Raw genomic sequence first — 19,560 nt, 5'->3', positions numbered from 1 at the left:
GGAGGATGGAATGAAGAACTTCAATGGATGATTAGGGCAACAAAAGGCAAAGACTTGGCAGCAAGACTCCTCAAGTTGTCCTTTCTAGCAACCATATATTTCATTTGGATGGAGCGCAACAGAAGACGGTTTCAAAACAAGTCAACTGACTTTCATATTCTTTTGGCTAAGGTTCGTAAAAATGTCAGAGGTAGAGAAAAATTAGACATTCCCATACAAATGTTGTATTAACTACTATATGGAGACTTCCTACCTCCATCTTTTTGAATTATTAGCACTTTTTGTATTGTTGGGGGATGCCCCTAAGCTGCTATACTTCATCTGGTTTATAATACTTACATTCACACCAAAAAAATAGATTTAGGATTGATAGGGTAATTTTCCCCTTAAATATTAAACCGTATTTTTTTCTAATAATTAAACTTTTAAAATAGTTGGAGGTGATCTAACAAAATTATACATATTATCAAAGCAAGGAGTCCTTAGTTAAAATATTTCCAAGCCTCTTAATTGTCTCCCTTATATTTCCACGCTTATTCTCAGGACAAAGTCTAGTCTAAGATTGAGGGGGAGTGTTAAAATTTTTAAATATAAAACAATGCATTTATATGATAACTTAAGTTTTTAATATAGTTGGCAGTAGTCTCAGAAAAGTTACAAAAGTAGTAAATTTGGACAATAAATGCATCTTCTATTATTTCACATTTCATATAAAAAAATATTTAGTTTTAATTATAAAAAATTTTGATCACTTAGTCAATAATAATGATGATTCTGAACTATCGAGTTTTAGAAGAATACTAAAAAAATATGAAGGTAGAGAAAGGAAAATTATATTTGACACTTAGGCTCCGTTCGTTTGGCGGAAAATGTTTTTCAGGAAAATATTTTCTAGATTTTCCAGTGTTCGGGGGGCGGAAAAAAATTTCTCACGGAAAATATTTTCCCTCCCATGGGCAATTTTGCCTTCACTTTGGGGGGAAATGATTTCCTCAAGAGGAAATCTGAGGAAATCATTTCGCCCCAAAGTAAAGGCAAAATTGCCCATGGGAGGGAAAATATTTTCCGTGGGAGAGGAAGTTGATCGTCGGTCAAGACCGTCGGCCGCCGGCCACGTGGTCACCTTCGCTGGCGTTCGACGGTCGCCGATCGCCGCCACCAGTCATCGGTCGCCGGTCACAGTTGATCGTCGGTCGCCGGCCGCCGCCGGTCACCGCCGCCGGTCGTCGGTCGCCGGTCACAGTTGATCGTCGGCCGCCGCCGGCCGCCGAGCTGCCGCCCGGTCACCGCCCCCCGATCGTCGGTCGCCGGTCACCGTCGGCCGTCGCCGATCGCCGGCCGTTGGTCGCCGGTCCACTTTGCCGTCCCATGGAATCCCCATTGCCATCGGTCGCCGCCGCCGGTCGTCGGTCGCCGGTCACCATTGGTTGTCGGCAGCCGCCCGGCAGTCGTCACTTGTCGATCGCCGCCGCCCGACCGCCGCCTATTGCCGATCGCCGCCCACCGCCGCCGACCGCCGCCGGTTGCCGATCGCCGCCGCCGGATCGGCGGTCGGTGAACACCAGAAAATATTTTCTGAAACTTTTTCAGATTTTAACCAAACACCAGAAAATTATGTTCCAGGAAAACATTTTTCAGGAAAATGACTTACGAAAAAATATTTTCCAAAAGGAGAATATTTTCTGCCAAACGAATAGAGCCTTGATAAAGGGTTCTCTTCTTTTCTCTCGTCTTGTCACCTTTTCTTGCTCTCTAATTTTCCCTTTGAACGTGCTTTAAACTTTTTTTATTCTTCTGCACATGGCTCACGTTTACCTTTGCTTCCCCCCATGATAAGGACGAATCATCCGGCAAAACGATGCCGAAAAGGTCAATGAAGTTTACCAACACTCAAAGCTAGAATCAAAAGTCAAACCAAAAAATTAAAAAGATAAAACCACTTGAGAGTACGAAATTCTGCAGGAACTTACTGGCATTTGGTCTCATTAGAGGAGGATCAATTAATTAACAGGTAAAATCCAGCTATGTTTTCTCGTCATCCCAGGTGCACTACACTCGAGGTCCAATCTTTTCAGAATTTGGGTCCTCTTCTCCACCATGTTTAGGTGCAAGAACCATGTAAACAAATCCATTTTAATGCAACGATTATGTTTTTTATTCTGTTCATGTCCTAGCAATTGTAGAAAAGATACAAACCAAGTCCAACTTGTCTTGCTAGCCATTGCCTTAAACTTCACGTAAAAAATAGATAAGAATTACTGATGAAAGATGGGTTCTTTTTGGGGAGGTTAAGTTTGGACATGTGAGGGCACGTGATTATTGGGGTTGCAGTCGCAAAATGACTAAAGGCAGTAGGACCATGTGCATACATATTGGCCTTGGTTTTTCTTTTTGGTTTTCCTTGTTCCCCTTCCTCTGTTCTAGGAGAATTGAAGACTAATCAATAATCATTATTTGTTGCACATTCTTTCTATTTCCTTGGGCACTACAGAGATACGTGGAGGCAGAAGAAAGAGTTGAACTAACGATAAATGATTACAAAATCTTATAATGAGGTAGGCTCGTTCCGTTTGGTTCTTTGCATATGTACAATTTTTGACATAATATTTAGTGTGTACAAAAATTTTTAATTCGAAAAGTCTTCCCTACAACAATCGGTAATGTTTAAAAATAGTCATTAAAGCTTCGAATTCATTTTGCACGGGCTATTGGCCGCGTGTAAATAAGAAATTGAGGAGGCAAATAATAATCTGGAAAGATTTGAATTGAGGATCTCCTGCTCTGATATCATGTGAAATTTGTGAAACCACTACCAACTATTTTAAAAACTTAAGCTGATAGATAAAACGTACGTGCACATAGCACAGGCAATGCAAGGTTATGGAGTGTTGTCCTTCATAAGAGACTCAAGACAAATATAGGTGATATTCAAGTTTCCTTGAATGGTCTTCCATTTTTCTTTTAGGAGACTCAAAACCAACGTGTGCTTATGAAACTATGTTTCGGTAATTTTTGTTGCAGATGCAAGGCAGAAACGCAGTACAAGAAATTCGAGGTTGCAGCATGGTTAGAAGATCATGAACGAAAACATTGACAGGAGTTGTTGAAATTTTAAACTACTTAAAATCTTTCCAAGAGGCGAGCTGGTTGATTAACTTTGCCTCATCGATTGTCACTAAACGGACAGCGAATTTGCTGGAGATGGATGCACCAAGCAATTGTCTTCTCACAACCCTCATTCTTCCATGGGACTCGTGAGCGGCTAGCTATCATTCAGTGTCGTTAAATTGGAGTCCAAGTAAAACTACATGTGCGGTGAATCCTTGGTCCGGCGCAACGGTTTTGGATACGTACTAAGTCAGTGATGACAGATTAATGAGCTTAAACCTTTTCCACTCCAATCTCTCCCAAAACAGGCTATTCACGTTTCTGGGAGATTATGGTGGTGCACCAAGAGGTGAGGTGGACGTTGATAAACAAAATTCCAGTTCAAAGCATAAATTGCTAGGTTACGAGTGAACCAAGTACAATATATGAATGTATAATTATCTAAAGAATATTTCAACTTTTGGACAAAAGTTCTGGGAGTAAACAAAATGCCTTGGGAGATTTCTCTAATGTAAAAAAAGTTTTACTTTTTAAAAAGATTTTGGCACTTTATCTAAAGAAAACGTCCAGATTGATAGGATAACACTTCCACTTGTTGTTATCATAGAACATGAGTGTTTCATGGTCCACCACAGATGTAAGAGAGCTGTAACGAGAACGTTATGGACTTAAGCAAACTAGTCAAGCGCTTTCTTGTGTGCGAGAAGTACGAGATAAGATCAACTGGGGGTTTTAGGTTTGCGGTGGTTTTGTTCATTTTTTTTTCTATTGTTTGAGTTTAAAAAATCTTTGGCATGACAAATGACTCTCTTCTCTATAGCGCCTAATATTTAATGCATTGCAAAAATGAAAAGACTTAACCATAACATCTACTGGAAACTAGAGTTTGATTGTTGGATGAAAAGAAGTGTTGATTCCTTCATTATTGGTAAAATTATCACCTAATTAGAGCAATTCCTGTATTTTTAGCAACTTCCTATGTCACATTGTGTCTCAGAAGTCAATGGCCAAATTACGAACCATCCCAAAATTAAGGACTACAAAAAACACATGTCCCCCTTTTTTTGTATTTGCCATTAAAAAAAGTTAATACCATGAAAAATCTCAAACTGATACACGTGTGATAAATTTACCAAAAATGAATTTTTTGATCACTAAAAAGCCCAAACTGGTACACCTAAAACAAATTTATTCCCTATTAGTTTTCGTTAAATTTTACACCAGCGAGTTGAATGATATGTGGCAATTGACAGATGTACCAGTTTGAGGTTTTATTCTCTATTTGTCATAAATATATTAGTTTATGATTATTTATAATTAAAAAATTAATTTGGTGTAAATTTGTTATAAATTTATAAATTTATGATTTTTTGTTATTGACACATATTTTAAGGGCGGGTCGCAACATCCGTGATATTAAAAAAAAAATAGCATTGACCCTTTCGCTTTAGAGGAACAAAACGACACGGCGTGTTTATTGGACAAGGAAACAGCGCATGTGCTCGACAGGCCTAATACCCAAAAAACCCCAAACTTTTACTTTTGTCCGAAATCTACCACCGTTAACTTTTCCGTTCAATACTACCATTAATAATTATTTTAATATTATTTTTATTTTTTCGAATTTTTTTTTTCTTTTCTTTTTCCTTTCCTTTTTTTTTCCCTTCATCTTCAACCTCTAGCCTGTCGCCGGTCCGGCGACCGGCCAAAGGCGGGGGCCGGCGAGGCTCGACCTCGCCGGTGTTGGGCGAGGTCGAGCCTCGCCCGCCCTCGGCGAGGTTCGTCCTCGCCGTGGCTAGCGAGGCTCGGCCTTGCCCAATGCCGGCGAGGTCGAGCCTCGCCCGGGCCTGCGAGGCCGAGCCTCGCCAGTGGCTGGCGGGGCCGAGCCTCGCTAGCCACGGCGAGGACGAACCTCGCCAGGTGCGGGCGAGGCTCGACCTTGCCCAACACCGGCGAGGTCGAGCCTCCCCGGCCCCCGCCTCTGGCCGGTTGCCGGACCTGTGACCGGCCAGAGGTTGAAGGTGAAGGGAAAAAAAAAGGAAAGGAAAAAGAAAAGAAAAAATAAAAAATAAAAAATAAAAAAATTCGAAAAAATAAAAAATAATATTAAAATAATTATTAACGGTAATATTGGACGGAAAAGTTAATGGTGGTAGATTTGGGACAAAAGTAAAAGTTTGGGATTTTTTATGAGACAAAAAAAAGTTTAGGATATAATTGGGACAAAAGCTAAAGTTTGGGGTTTTTTTGGGTATTAGGCCGTGCTTGACAGTGAATGCGTTGAATGTGGCTGTACATTGTGTACAATTCATGTTGTTGCGGTGTCTCCCCATGTGAGTCACATGCCTTATCCGTCATCCAAAATCTCTCTCCCTCTCTCTCTACACGTGCTCTTCCCATGTGCCGCCTGAATGGACTATCCTTCCCCCTTCTCTTCGATGCCTTACTTCTTGACTGGCCTGATTTTTATTTTTTTACAACGAGAAGAATGTCGAGAAAATATTGGGTACCCAAGGGATACCAGGTCAGTAAAAACTAAGTCCATTCTTTGTGCGTCACATGTCCCTCGCAGCCCACCTGCTAGAAAAACTCTCTTCTGCACTTGCTCTCTCTCTCCTCTCTCTCTTCTCTTCTCTCTCTTCACTGCGGTTTCTTCTCGGCTATGGCCGTTAGCTCAAGTTTGACCTCCCGTCCATAGCCGCTGCAAGTTTTCAAATCAAGTGTCCGTGGCCACGAGACTCAAGGTCTAACTGCCATAGCCGCAAGCTCGAAGCTCCATCTACACGGCTTTTGTGAGCTCGAGCTGTAAGAATTTCCTAATGTGGGCTTCATTAATTGAAATTAACTGAATTAGTTTGGTCTAATAAATGTAAGATATATGGGCTCTTAATAAGTCTAATATATGGGCAATTTGGTGGTGTGGGCGAGTACGGCCCAAACTCCGTAAATGAGAGGGCCCGTGGTCGAAGACTCTATAAATAGCGCTCAAGTCCCTCCCCTAACCTGATGATGCACAATTTGACTCACATACAGATCTAGAGAGAACTTTCTTCTCGTGAGTGGCAATCTCGTTAGGCCAGTGTTCTAACGAAGGGTATAGGGGAGAAGAACTTGAGTTCGTGTTCGGAAACCATCGCAAATTCCGCGTCAAATTCAATGGATTCCAAATCAGGTACGCAAATCGATAATCTCTCCATTAATGTGTTTCGGTTTCTGATTATGGTGATCCTGGACGTGCCATTTTCGTGGCCAACATGTGGTATCAGAGCCTGCCATAGATTAAAATTGAAACATGCAGATTAGGACCGTTTTCGTTATGTCCGAGAGGTTTTTACCCATTTTCGAAATTTTTTGTCGGTTGAATGTAAAATTTTATTACATATTCGGAATCTACTCGTCGAGACAAGAAGAATGATGGGCGGCACGTCACCGGAGGAGGCTGCACGCGCCCTCACGCACCGACACGCGCCGTGGGCGTGGCAGCGCGTGACGGCCACTTGCGGCGGTGCCGAACCGGCGCGTTTTTCTGCCGGTAACTGCAGGATGACGTCAGCGAGGGCGCGGATCCGGTTGACCCGGATCTTGACCCGACCCGGTCGTTGACCCGACCCGGTCGTTGACCCTACCCGACCCGACCTTTGACCCGACAGATCAACCGGTCGAACCGGTCCGTTGACCGGTTGGACCGGTCAAACGGTCAGACCGGCTGTTCAGACCGATTTGACCGACTGAACACGAGCGCGCATGCGTCGCGCCTTTCGGCGGCGCGTGAGGGCACGTCCGACGTCCATTTTGGACGTTCTTGGTACCGACGCGCTTGTATCGAGATTCTCTACAGTGCGGTTTATTTATTTTACATGTTTGAAGCTTTTACATATGTGAAAATACGTATAGAACCCTATACATGCGTATTTTTAGGGTATTTTTGCGTATTTTCTTGTATTTCTCTATGGTTTCGGAAATGCATATGGTAGCTCACATGTATATCACCACATAAGGATTGTGTAGAGTGTAATTCATTGTTTATCAATGAATGGAACAGTATAATTAGCATGACATGTAATTTCAGAGACATACGCCCATGTCTTTATGTCTAACATTACGTGTATATAGTGAATGTGATACATAAAGCTTATATCCCTGGTATGAGAGATTTTCAAGGATTCAGTTGGGTAGTGACCGCCAAAGTGGCACACTTGACTGGGTTTGAGAAATATCGATCTCATATTGTGGTGGGATGTCTCCTGTTCTATTGCGTGATCATACTCTCAAAGGAGGTGATCTTGTATTAGTTCATGGAGGGGAACATGTATAGCATGTGCTTGAGAAATAACTGATCTTAGTGGGTCATACACTCAAAGGTGGTGATTTCACGAAATATTAGAATATGTTCTCATGGCCGCTGTCATGTGGAGAGTGTACAACTGCATGTCATATTTTCTGCCCAAAGGTGATTATGTGATGATGTATGTAACTCTCTGGATAAGTACTCACATGATGCTGATTGTATTGTTTGTTTGTTTTCCAGTCACCTTTTCTGTAAACGGCAATTCCATTTCCATTGAGGTCCTTACTGGGTTGAACTTTAAGAAATGGAAAGAGGATTTTCTATTTGGAATGGAGCTGGCAGATGTTCACATTGCTCTTACAAAGGATAAGCCGGCAGATATCACGACCACCAGTACTGAAGCTGAGAAAACGGACTATGCTGCCTAGGAAAAGAGCAATCGGATTTGCTTATTGACAATGAAGAAATCCATTCAAGAACACTTGAAAAGTGATTTGCCAGCTGACTGTTCTACTAAGGAAATGATGTCAGCCTTAGAGGCTAGAAACCGCATTTCATCTAATGCTGAGGTTGGTACACTTCTTCAAAAGCTCTTCAATATGAAGTATGATGGTACTGCTGGGGTTAGAGATTATGTCCTTAGGATGGTAGACCTAAAGACGAAGCTTCAAGCTCTTAATGTTTCCATTCCTGATGCTTGTATTGTGCATCAAGCCCTGAACACCATTCCACCTGATTTTGGGATTATAAAGACAAATTACAATTCCCAAGATGAGACTTGGTCAGTTAATGACTTGATAGCAAGGGTGGTGGTAGAGGAAGAGAAACTTAAGAAGGAAAAAGGGCATCTAGCCTTATATGTTTCTGGTTCCCACAAAAGGAAGGAACTCATGACACTACCGGTCAATCTGACAATATGGGTCCAAAGAAAACATCCTTCAAAAGGGATGGTGACCACTGCTTCTTTTGTAAGAAGAAAGGTCACATAAAGAAGGACTGTAGAAAGTTTAAAGCTTGGTTGTCCAAACGTGAGCCTACAGGTAATGATTTTTTGACACTTGTTTGTGAATCCAACCTATCAGAAGCACCATCTAGTTCTTGGTGGCTCGATAGCGGTGCAACTAATCATGTTGCGTTTACCATACAGGGATTCATAAATCGGAGGAAGCCAAATCAAGATGAGTCAAGACTCACTGTGGGAAACAACGAGAAAGCCGATGTTGTGTTTGTGGGAGATGTTATATTGATTCTAGACTCTGGTTTTAGATTAATGTTGAAGGACACTTTTTTTGTACCTTCTTTTAGACGGAACTTAATTTCTGTATCGTGTTTGGACATGTATGGCTACTCTTTTGAAATCAAGAACAATGTTATTTCTTTGTTTCTTAATTCAAATAAGGTTGGATGCTGTTATATGTCTAACGAATTGAACAGATTGTGTTTGTCTCCCAATAACATATACGTCGCTTATACGGCTGAAAAGGTTGTTTCTAAGAGACCACTACCTAAGGAACAGTCTTATGCATTGTGGCATAAATGGCTTGGTCATATCTCTAAGGATAGAGTAGAAAGGCTGATAAAGACTAACATCCTACCTGCTCTTAAAGATGACTTAGAGACATGCGTAGACTGTTGTAGAGGTAAAATGACCAAGATAAGAAAGAAAACTGCAGTCCGAAGTTCGACTTGTTGGAGGTCATTCACACTGATATAAGTGGACCCTATACGATAACCTTGTGTAGAAATTTTTATTTCATTATATTTATTTATGACTATTCTCGATATGGCTATCTGTACTTGATTAAAGAAAAGTCTGAGTCTCTTGACAAGTTCAAGATTTTTCGGACTGAAGTCGAGAAACAGTTGGGAAAGGTCATAAAGGTTGTTAGATCTGACCGAGATGGAGAGTATTATGGCAATCATGGCGATTCCGGATAGCTTAAGGGGCCATTTGCCAAATACTTAGAGGATTCTGGGATAGTGGCTCAGTTCACTATGCCTGGAAGTCCTGAGCAAAATGGTGTAGCCGAAAGGCGCAATCGCACCCTTATGGAAATGGTGAGTTTGATTAGTAGGACAAATTTACCTGGTTTTCTGTGGGGTGAAGCTTTGAAAACAGCTTTGTACATCCTGAATCGTGTACCTACTAAAGCTGTTCCATTGACTCCTTTTGAGTTATGGACTGGATGTAAGCCTAGCTTAAACCATCTTAAGATTTGAGATGTCCTGCAGAAGTGAAGTTATATAATTCAACATTAAGTAAGTTGGACCCCAGAACCACTCGGTGTTACTTTGTATCTTACCTGGATCATTCGAAGGGATATCGGTTCTATAATCCCAATGGAGGCACAGGAATTGTGGAATCACAGATAGCCAAGTTTATGGAGTTTGATGTGGCCGAAGAAAGTAGCTGCTCACAGACTATTGAGGATAATAGTACGGTGGGTAATGTTGTATCTTTATCTCCTCCCATACAGATAATTGTGGAGATTCCTACACCACAGACTGAACCTGTTGAGGCTCAAGATCCTGTTGTCGAGACAGTTCCTAATGAAGTTCCTCAAGGCTCTCAGGTGCAGGATGAGGCTGTTGCTGCTGCAGTAAGGAGATCCATTACGGAGAGACGATCAGCTATACCATCGGACTATTTAGTCTATATAGGAGAGCAAGACTACGATATCGGTTCTGTGACTGATCCAATGACTTATGCGAAAGCTGTTTCTTGTCCTCAATCGGAACTGTGGTTGGATGCAATGAGAGATGAAATGCAGTCTATGAAGCATAATGGAGTTTGTGAACTTGTTGAATTACCTGAAGGCCATAGACCCATGGGCTACAAATGGGTGTATAAGACTAAAAGGGACTCCAAAGGAAAGATTGAGAAGTTTAAAGCCAGACTGGTAGTTAAGATTTCACTCAGAGAGAAGGTGTAGACTATGAAGCAACTTTTTCTCCAGTCTCTTCTAAAGATTCTTTCGGAGTAATCATGGCATTGGTAGCTCATTTCGATATGGAGTTACACCAGATGGATGTTAAAACTGTCTTTCTTAATGGAGACCTTAATGAAGAAGTCTATATGATGTAACCCGAAGGCTTTGCGGCAGATGATTCAGGTATGCTTGTATGTAGACTAAAAAAGTCTATTTATGATCTCAAGCAAGCTTCTAAATAATGGTACTTGAAGTTTCATAGTGTTGTCGCTTCATTTGGTTTTGTTGAGAACAAAGTAGATCAGTGTATATACTGCAAGGTCAGTGGGAGGAAATTCATTTTCCTTATACTCTATGTGGATGATATCCTGCTTGCGAGTAGTGACCTTGGTTTACTGCATGAGACAAAGCGGATGTTGTCAAAGTACTTTGATATGAAAGACCTTGGTGAGGCGTCTTTTGGCCTTGGCATTGAGATTTTCTCGCCGACTATTGGGTTTATCTCAGGGGGCATATGTTGATCGTATCTTAGAAAGATTCAACATGTAGCAATGCAAGCCAGGAATTGCTCCTGTCAGTAAGGGTGATAAGTTGAGTCTGTCACAATGTCCTCATTCAGATTTTGAGAAAGCCCAAATGAAGAATGTACCTTATGCTAGTGCACTTGGGAGTATTATGTATGCTCAAGTATGTACTAGACCAGATATTGCTTTTGCAACAGGACTTCTAGGCAGATATCAGTCAAATCCAGGACACGATCATTGGATTGCTGCCAAGAAGGTTTTGAAGTACTTAAAGAGGACAAAAGACTATATGCTAATTTACAAACATGTTCAGGACATACAGCTGGTTGGGTATTCGGATTCAGACTTTGCTGGCTATCAGGATGAAAAGAAGTCGACAATAGGTTACATCTTTAAGTTGGCAGGAGGTGCAGTATCATGGAAAAGTGAGAAACAGAAATCAATGACATCCTCTACCATGCAAGCGGAGTTTGTAGCATGCTTTTCGGCCACAACTCAGGCAATTTGGCTACGGAACCTCATTAAGGAGTTGATTGTATTTGATTTTGTGGATAGGCCCATACAGTTGTATTGCGATAACAACTCTGCAGTGTTGTTTGTTAACAACAACAGAGGTCTCAAGGGGTCTAAGCATATGGAGGTCAAGTACCTGACTATAAAGGAAAAAGTTCAGGATTGTGACATTGCAGTAGAGCACGTTTCAACAGATGATATAATTGCAGATTCGCTAACTAAAGGCCTTCGCCCTTGTGTATTTGATCGACATGTCATGAACATGGGCTTAGGAATATCATGGGATACTATTAATTAGTGGAAGCTGTTTAGTTTTATGTTGCTCTTATGAAGTTTGTATCTGATTTTGTTACATTTTGTAATATTTGAATATGTATCAACTCTTTTGCATTCAATGAGGTATTTGTGAATGTAAATTTATCAAGTTGAGTATACATATTTGATGAAAATCTCGAGGCATTATGTAAACCTTGAGTACAGGCTATGGGGTATTCTTGATATTAGCCTTAACGATATGTCTTGTTACACATAAAGTACAGTTAACTATCAAGGTAAGACATATGAAGGTTCGTTGAAACCATGAAAGATATTCTCTTGTGACACACTAGGTTTTGTGACACTTAAGGAGAGAGAATTTAGACTAACAAAATGGACAACACATGAAGTATCACTCATTATGAGGTATTGTCCATTTGACACACTACCATATTGAATCCATATCAGTAAAGTTGAAAGCACTCGTGACCATGAAAGGCTCTACGTGAGTACATGCAGTTGCTGTCATGATTCGGTGTTCGAGACTTTATGGGATCGGATTGACTATTAAGAATAATCTCTAGACCAATATAAGGGTGCGCACACAGTTTTGTTTCAATTAATATCGCCCAAGTGGGAGAATGTAAGAATTTCCTAATGTGGGCTTCATTAATTGAAATTAACTGAATTAGTTTAGTCTAATAAAGGTAAGATATATGGGTTCTTAATAAGTCTAATATGGGGTTGGCTGGTGTGGGCCGAGTACAGCCCGGTTCGTAATGGAAGGGCCCGTGGTCGAAAACTCTATAAATAGCGCTCAAGTCCCTCCCCTAATCTGATGATGCACAATTTGACTCACATACAGATCTAGAGAGAACTTTCTTCTCGTGAGTGGCAATCTCATTAGGCCAGTGTTCTAACGAAGGGTATAGGGGAAAAGAACTTGAGTTCGTGTTCGGAAACCATCGCAAATTCCACATCAAGTTCTATGGATTCCAAACCAGGTACGCGAATCGATAATCTTTCCATTAACGTATTTCGGTTTCTGATTATGGTGATCCTGGGTGTGCCATTTTCGTGGCCAACATGAGCTTGAGCATCCATGGCCGCGGTCGTCGCAACTCGGGCCGCCAGCTCAACAGATGGCAGCCATGGTTGAACGGTTGTGCTCAAGCTCGTGCTCTAGGCTGGAGCCCGAGCTTTGCGGCTATGGCGACGGCGAGACTCCGGATTGAGTATCCTTGGCCATAAGTCTCTAGATCTAGCGGCTATCGACGGGATTCGAAACTCGAGCCATGGCCGCGAGCTTGAAGCTTGAACATGCTCACAACCGCGAGCTCGAGCTATGTGGCAATGGAGGCCGAGATGTTGGGCTCAAGCTCAAGCTCCATGGCCATGGTGGCAGCAAAAAAGAGAGAAGAAAAGCAAGTGCAGAAGAGAGGCGAGGAGGAAGAGCAAGTGCAGAAGAGAGAGGGTTTTTTCTGGCAGGTGGGCCCTCAAGAGATACGTGGCGCACGAAGAATGGACTTGTTTTTTGCTGAGCTGGGATCCCTGGGTACCCAATATTTTCTCCGTCTGATTGGCCCTTATGGTCTCCCAAGGACTCTTTTGAAAAATTTCTGAACTTGTTAAAAAGTCTTGGACACCTTCACGGTGTCTACTTGCTAACGCAGAGCGTTAGGTGGGAAAATATACAATTAAATTTTGTTTCAAAGTGAGCCGGCCAAGTATTTTAGGCCTGGAAGTCCCTTGCCTCGTTCATATCCAAAACCTCAGCTCATTTCTTAGCGATGCCACACAACACCAACCTTTTTTCTCTTTAGATGAGAGAGAGATCTGGAAGTAATAAGCTTCCTAGCTATGGCAAACTCAGAGGTCGGAACGAGTAGTGATGTTGCACGATCATCAGGAGGTGAGTACCAAGTGTTCCTAAGCTTTAGAGGGCCCGATATTCGTCATGGATTCACAGACTTTCTTTATCACGGCTTAAAAGACGTCGGATTCTGCATATTTAGGGATGATGAGGAACTTCGTGTCGGTGATGTGATTGGTGGGAGCCTTATACATGCTATCAACATCTCCATAATCTACATACCAATCTTCTCAGGGACTTATGCTGTCAGCAAATGGTGCCTCCGTGAGCTTGCGCACATAGTAGACAACATGTCTAAGTCAGAGGGTCAAAAAAGCATCCTTCCCATTTTTTTCCACATGGAACCTGACGATGTTAAACTTAACACTTCACTATATAGCGATGCTTTACTAGAACACGCGAAGAAGTTTCCTGACGAAGTCGAGGCGTGGAGAGAAGCTCTTGTTGAGGTAGGTAAAATCAAGGGATGGAATGTGAAAAAGGACCAAAGGTAATACTCTTTTAAGAGCCCTCTCTATTTCTTTTAGTTTGCCTAAGACAACAATGAGTCTAATTGCTGCTCTCATCAACTTCTCGTCCTCTTCTTTTAACATCTTCCCTAAGAATTTCCCCTACGATGTGGATAACTTCAATTTGATCTGGATCCTCATGTATCAAAATATCTAGTTTGTATCTTCAGAAAAAAAATATATTAACCCAAAATATGCATGTGGCATCCCCAAGAAACACCAATTACATAAGGAAACTACGATTGGATGAAGAAAAATCGTGTCTAAATATTCAATAGAAGTGAGAGCATCTTAAAAACATCTAAAGAATGATGGACCATCATCTCAGGGCCTTGAGTTTTGTAGAGATTGCAGGAAGTCCAAATCGAGGCTGGACAACCTCGATCTGGACCGGGTCGGAGGCGACGACCATTGCTCAGCGATGGCACGGAGGCCTCCGAGTGGTGTGGCCGTGCGCACAGAGGGTTGAGAGAGAGAGAGAGAGAGAGAGAGAGAGAGAGAGAGAGAGAGAGAGAGAGAGAGAGAGAGAGAGAGAGAGAGAGAGAGAGAGAGAAGGACGCATGGTGTAGAGGGTGCGAGAACTAATTATTACCCATTGGATTAATAAGTTATGGCGACAGATGCAATTTGAAGAAAAAAGTGAAAATTAGGAATTTAATTTGCAGAGAAGCAAGTTCATGTGCGTGGAAAATGGCTTTTGCAATATGTCCTTATTTTCCTTTTCACCTTTCTTCAGGGATGTCTCAAACAAATTAAAAAGCCTTGTTCTAGTAATCAGTAATCACCCGTCTAATTTAATCCAAAGCAATATAGGTGGAAATGAATAGTGAGCCACATGGCTCGAGCATGAGCTATGGATGAGTTGGGGGGCAACCTGGCAGTGACGTTGCCTGCATGGTATTTGTATTTTTTGTTTTGGGGGTTATCGCATGGCGTTTACTTTGACAACTTAATATGCTTATCATCATTCATCAACAAAAAACCCATAATTTTGGCTGTCAATAGATAAATTTAAATCAAACATATGGTGAATTAACACCTAGTGTCCATTACTATAGCATGTGGGAGTCCATTAGCTTCTCCAATGTAAATGAGCTGCTTTTGCACAATTTTTTAAAGTTGGCAATCTCCTATGCTTTTCGGTTATGTAGATAATGTGACCAACATGCCTCCTATACTATAAAATGGTTCTTACACTTAATATGCCATCCATTTTTACAGGGGGCACAAAATTTGAAAGTTCTATCTCTTACTTGGTGTTATGGTATAACGAGAATCCCAGACCTGTCTAAATGCTTGGGTTTAGAGAGGTTGACTCTTGCACGCTACTATGGGCTAGAGAAAATTGGAAGTTTCATTGGATATTTACGGTCGTTAATTGAGTTAAAGATTGAAAACTGCAATATTCTTACATATTTGCCAGAAGAAGTGGGGGCACTAGTGAAGCTTAAGTGCTTCTCATTGGGGGGTTGTCCTAGGTTGAGAGAACTTCCAAACTCACTCGGGAATTTAACCTCATTGTTAGAGTTAGACTTATCACATACGGGCATTCCCAAACTTCCAAACTCCATTGAAAAGTTAAAATCATTACGCATATTGCGTTTATGAAAATCATTACGCATATTGCGTTTATCAAAAGATGGATCACCTTCTTGGGAGCATCATGTTTGGCAGTTACCTAGTGGCATTAGCATGTTGGAAAATCTTGAAGAGCTGAATCTTTCTGAGCATGATGAAATGGAAGGTGAAATTCCCATAGGAATTGGAGAACTATCATCTTTAAGAATCTTAAATTTACAGTGCACTCGTATTTGCAGAATTCAAAGGACAATCAACATGCTTCATCACCTCCAAACACTAAATTTAAGAGATTGTCATGTAATTGAAGTGCTGCCGGAATTTCCCACAAGTTTGACCAGTCTACTTCTTGAATCTAATTCATTGCTCTCAGTCCCTAATTTGTCGAACCTTACTAATTTGGTTGAACTACTACTAAGTGATGGCTCTCGTAATACAGGCAAATCAAACCTAATCACAGGATGCAACTTATGGTGGATAGGGAGGTTATCTAGGTTGAAAAGGTTAGATTTAAATCTGCTAAATTTCCCTACACCTTCAGAGTTGGCTTCTCTTTCTGATCTAGAAGAGCTTACTTTGTCTCATCTAGCCCTAGAAACCCTCGAGAAGCTTCCCTCCTCTCTGCTGAGATTGATTGTTAAATTCTTTAGAATCAGGCGGGCAGAGTTACTTCCCTCCTGCTTGATATTGAGCAATTTATCGACTTTAGAGTTTTGCTCTGGTGAAGTGGAAGACATTCCACTCGATGGACTTCCACTGCTGGAGAACTTAACTGTTCACGATTGTAAACTGCTTCAGAGATTATCCATTCCTTTGGAATTAAGGAAGTTACGGCAAGCGTGTGTGGCATGTTGTCCAGAGCTAGTTATGATAGAAGTTGGGGGTCTTTTGAAATCAATGGAATCCTTCTCCATTTTACGGTGTGTATCTCTGAGAAGAGTTGGTGGCCTAAACGAGCTAGAGTCCCTAAAATACTTGACGGTCAGAGAGTGCACATCATTGGAAAGTTTGTTTGATGCATCCTGCACAAATATAGCAGATGATTGCCACGTTGATATACAGGTGTGTGGAGACTTTATCAAAGATTTTGCTGCAAGCTACCAACATGAAATCTATTCGAAGCGTTACGGAGAGATGAATTTTCTGGATACATCAAATAAGGTACGACATCTTCTCCATCAAAAATTGATTTGTGATACACATTTGGATACATGCGTGAGTGCACGGGTTTGAAAATTGATTTGTTCTCATTCCAATTTGATGCTATAATTCGGTCAAACTACATAAATTGTAAAAAGTTAAATATCATTTGAAATTTACACGGATGAAATTATATTTTTTTTAAATCAAATGATGATAATCTATCGGATATGATCTTTAAATAATCTCAAATGCAATATATTTTCTAATCAAACGAAAAAAATCTATTAGAGATGGTCTTTATTTAATTTTAGATACATTAGTGTTCCTTCAACATGTTCTTTTCAATTTGAAATGTTATTTTGTATAAATTCAAATACACAATTAAAATTACAATAAATTTAAATTTAAATTACTTCTTGTTATATACTTTAGTGTTGGATATTATGTAGTATGATTTTTGTTTATTTTGATGTCATAATGTCTAGCAATAATTGCCCTCTTGAGCTTTGGCACTGTTGCACACTTGTGAAAAGTTGTAGATTACCTCCTCACAATCGCCCCACCCAAAAATACTTTGATTTATGTTGCATTTATTAATTTTTCAGTCTACATAGCCGTTAAATTACCTAAAATGGACTAACTCATTTTTTTGACCAAATTTTCGTATCTAATTTTATAAACCATGCATCATTCTCCATTTTGTTAACTTCATAAAACAATGTAGCAGATATTATTTTGTTCAAGATGAGTTAGTCCATTTCCAACTAACGTCTAATGGCCATACAAGCGGAAAAAGTAATGGTTGAATAAAAAATGAAGTTTGGGGAGTAATTTATAACATTGCAAAGTTTGCACGCTAGATATTTTCAAGGTGCGAAGCTATCGTGCATGAGAGCAATTACCCTTAATGTTTAATATGAGAATGACCATAGAAGTTAATAGATCAGATATTAATTAGATTAAAGAAGGAATTTTTATGATTTGGAACTTCCATCAAATATCTTTACCCCTTACTATCTTCGGTTAAAGCATTATGTTAAATGAACAAGAGTGGAACATGTATAGGTACTCTCGTGCTAAAAAAAAGGAATGAAATTTAAAAGTAAGTCTTATGTATTAGAGAAAGCTTTGCTTCCGTTTTTTGGCCAAATATCCTCCTTTCTTTAAACACACACTATCCGCCCTTCTAAAGTTGCCATCTTTTTTGTTGCACCGTAATTTCTTATGTGGCTAATTTTTTTCCTTTTACATTGGTCACTAATCACACAATAGCCGTACAAAGGGAATAAAAATAACTCATTGGGTTCCACCACGTGTCGCCACATGGGAAAATGAATGATGAACAAGAGGCAGCTAATTCGTGGTATATATGTTTGATAATAGGACAATCCAGTTCCTATGAATTGTTTGTCGGCCTCTAGTGTAAAAATAATTAGAATGATTGTTTTTTCCTCTCTCTTTAATAATTCTGTTAAATTGTGTACACGATTTAATTCAGTGCTAATTTATCCACTTGTAGAGTAAGCAATAACTATTTTACACATTTATTTGCTATTTCGCCGGTGTATGCATATGGGCTTGACTAGTTTTCTATTTTTGGCCACTAGTGGGCGTGACTAGTTGACTATGCCCTTTTGTACTATAGCAGATTGCCACCAAGCGGGATTTGCGTGTTTTCATAGCACATGATTATTTCAAAGTAAACTAAAGCAAATATTGCTTGAAAGAATAGCTAGATAGTATGCTAGATGTAACTTTTATACCAATGAAGATATTATTTCACTAAAAAGTGCAACTTATGACGAAAAGAGACACTAATTAATGTTGAAGCATATTACTTTAGATTAAGAAAGAACACAATAACATACAGACTTTCATAAACTGATTTGAAACAATGTGTCACATAATTATGGATTTTTATTTCAAAAAGTAGAAAATAAAACTCTTTTTTAGTTCCAAAATGCAAAATAATTGAATTTATATTAGTGTTGTAATTGAAAAAAATAATTAACATTAAAAGATAACAGTACATGAAGTATGATAAAATTATGCAAAAAGAATAAAGAAAATTTCAAATAAGGGCTTGAAGTGCTCTCATTTTTTCAAATAAGGGCCTGAAGTGGATCTTGTGTCAAATAATGACCGAAAGTGGCCATGTCAGTCTCAAATAAAGGTTTAAAGTGATTATAACAGTTTCAAATAAGGGCCTGACCTCACTGACCGCCGGCCGGCTAAATATTCCAACCGATCAAGGGTATTTTCGTCCAAAGACAAATTTAATTTTAAATTATTTTTTCTTTTCTTTTTTTCCTTTTTCTTGTTTTTTTCTTCTTTTTCGTCGGTGGTTGGTCGACGGCCATCGGCGATGCCCAGAGAGGGCTGGCAAGGCCCACCCTTGCTGGCCACACAGGCGAGGGACGGCCTCGCCGGCCATAGGCGAGGTTGGCCCTCGCCAATTCTGGGCGAGGGTCGACTCCCGAGGCAAAATTAAAGAAAAAACCAGAAAAAGTAAAAAAGAAAAGAAAGACAACAAGGAAACAAAAGGAAAAAAAATTCAAAAAGGTGAAGGACGAAAATGCCTATGGCCATCTAGAAAGTCATACCCTTCTTTGAAATTGAAAAAGCCACTTCTGGCCCTTATTTGAAATAAGATCCATTTCAAATTCTTATTTGAAAAAATGAGGGCACTTCAAACCCTTATTTGAAATAAGGTCCACTTCATGCCCTTATTTGAGAAAATGAATGCACCTCAAGCCCTTATTTGGAATTTTCCAAAAGAATATATTAATGTAATTATAGTGAAAATAGATGAAAAATTAAAGTTCACGAAAATAGTAAC

General features: G+C 40.2%; 2 protein-coding genes across 2 annotated transcripts; both read left to right on the top strand.

The window, feature by feature from the left end:
- Nucleotides 1-13,365: 13,365 nt before the first annotated feature.
- Nucleotides 13,366-13,985, top strand: LOC130134491 (disease resistance protein L6-like). The gene has a single exon (XM_056310938.1). The coding sequence runs from the start codon at nucleotides 13,479-13,481 to the stop codon at nucleotides 13,983-13,985; it is 507 nt and encodes a 168-aa protein (XP_056166913.1). The 5' UTR covers nucleotides 13,366-13,478.
- A 1,628-nt stretch (nucleotides 13,986-15,613) lies between these two features.
- On the top strand, nucleotides 15,614-17,335 carry LOC115662552 (disease resistance-like protein DSC1). The gene is made up of 2 exons (XM_056310751.1): nucleotides 15,614-16,739; nucleotides 17,327-17,335. Exons 1-2 carry the CDS (start codon nucleotides 15,693-15,695, stop codon nucleotides 17,333-17,335), a joined length of 1,056 nt encoding a protein of 351 aa, XP_056166726.1. The 5' UTR covers nucleotides 15,614-15,692.
- Nucleotides 17,336-19,560: the final 2,225 nt, after the last annotated feature.

The sequence above is a fragment of the Syzygium oleosum genome, unplaced genomic scaffold (genome assembly GCF_021117445.2).
Source record: "Syzygium oleosum isolate NSW1041296 unplaced genomic scaffold, Sole_v2.1 Sole_v2.04, whole genome shotgun sequence".
Classification (NCBI taxonomy): domain Eukaryota; kingdom Viridiplantae; phylum Streptophyta; class Magnoliopsida; order Myrtales; family Myrtaceae; genus Syzygium; species Syzygium oleosum.
Note: the sequence above shows the minus strand (reverse complement) of the source record. Positions and strands in the feature narration are given on the sequence as shown.

Excerpts from the sequence above, each read along its gene's own strand:
- LOC130134491 (XM_056310938.1), top strand. The coding sequence starts at position 13,479 with ATGGCAAACTCAGAGGTCGGAACGAGTAGTGATGTTGCACGATCATCA.
- LOC115662552 (XM_056310751.1), top strand. The coding sequence starts at position 15,693 with ATGTTGGAAAATCTTGAAGAGCTGAATCTTTCTGAGCATGATGAAATG.